At 42.4% G+C, this 1,408-nt stretch overlaps 1 protein-coding gene across 1 annotated transcript, besides 2 other annotated features; it reads left to right on the top strand.

Moving 5' to 3' along the window:
- On the top strand, positions 1-574 carry Tc00.1047053422507.10 (glycine dehydrogenase; the record flags this gene model as incomplete). Its single annotated transcript, XM_797216.1, has 1 exon — positions 1-574. A coding segment is annotated over one exon (574 nt), but the record flags the coding sequence as incomplete, so codon positions are not given.
- Positions 1-1,408: a sequence feature (areas not merged during assembly with more than two copies in the genome that could not be assigned to a particular haplotype).
- Positions 596-638: a sequence feature (AT_rich).

The raw sequence follows: 1,408 nt of genomic DNA on the forward strand, positions 1-1,408 counted from the left end.
GTGGATGCTTGGTTCACGGGGTCTCAAGACATGCACGGAGTATGCGATTTTAAATGCCAACTATTTAAAGAAGCGTCTTGACGGCCACTGCCCAGTTCTCTTTCTAGGGGAAAACGATTTCTGTGCTCACGAGTTTATCATAGATTTAAGACCATTTAAAAAAACAGCACAAATTGAAGCAGAAGATGTGGCGAAACGACTTATGGATTATGGCCTTCACTCACCTACCCTGGCATTTCCTGTTGCGGGAACACTCATGATTGAAGCCACAGAGTCAGAGCCAAAGCGGGAGTTGGATTGTTTGGCCGATGCACTTATTTCCATTCGTACCGAAATTGCATCCATAGAGGAGGGTGAACAGAGCACAACGAACAACGTTCTTAAGAATGCCCCGCACACGGCAAAGTGTGTCACATCAGATGATTGGGACAGGCCATACACCCGGAAAACTGCTGCATTCCCTTCGAGCCATTCACACACCGAAAAGTTTTGGCCTTCAGTTGGCCGCATCGATGGAAGCTATGGGGACAGAAACTTGATGTGCAGTTGTGCATTGACTAATTTTTGTGAGTAAAACTGTTGCAGTGGGAGGCAGTAAATTTTTTAATTTATTTATTACCAATTTTATATTTTTATTTGTTTCTGCATCCATTTCTTGGGTGATGGAGTGTTTTGGGCCTATTTGTGTCTGATGTGATAAAACTGAACAGGGGGAGAGGGATATGATTGTGTGTGAGTGCGTGTTTGTCTGTGTGGTCGCAGAATGATTTTATGGTCTTATTCTTTATCCTGTCAAGTGCTCTTCTTTAGGATGTACAATAATTCCAATGTGAGGATGCTTTGCCCTTGCAATCGCCTGGATTTTTCCTGCTTGTTATTCCCTTTGTTAATACTGTTGTTGATTTGTGAAGGTAAAGCTTTACTACAACCATACAAATGCATGTTTGTGGGATTATTTTTTTTGTCAGGCCAAAGGTGAAGTGAACTCAGGCGTCTGCCTTTCCCTCACTGTCGTCAAGAATATTTCCGGATGCTCATCACGCAAACGTCTCAGATGTAATTTTTTCCTCAGTTTTGAATAATTTCTTGCACTTCGACAACCTCCAGCTTTGAGATAAATGGGGGTTACGATGAGAAGGAAATTGTCTTCACACTTTTTTTTATTGGTGTATCTTTTGGTTTTTGTTTTCTCTTGTTGCTGTTAGAAAACATTGAACGAGAGGGTTTGCTGCCCTTTTGTTTTATTTGTCCTCTCTGCCTGACGACCAGTTGTACGCCGAAGTGCTCCTCGACACCTCAGTTGTCACTGTCAATCTCATGCGCCAACTTTCCGTTGCCTTTTTGCATTGACGCAATTATTTTTATTTATTAAGTGAAGCCATTCTGTCCGGCGTGCCACTTTGATTGG

The sequence above is a fragment of the Trypanosoma cruzi genome, genomic scaffold (assembly GCF_000209065.1).
Source record: "Trypanosoma cruzi strain CL Brener 1047053516775 genomic scaffold, whole genome shotgun sequence".
Lineage (NCBI taxonomy): Eukaryota > Euglenozoa > Kinetoplastea > Trypanosomatida > Trypanosomatidae > Trypanosoma > Trypanosoma cruzi.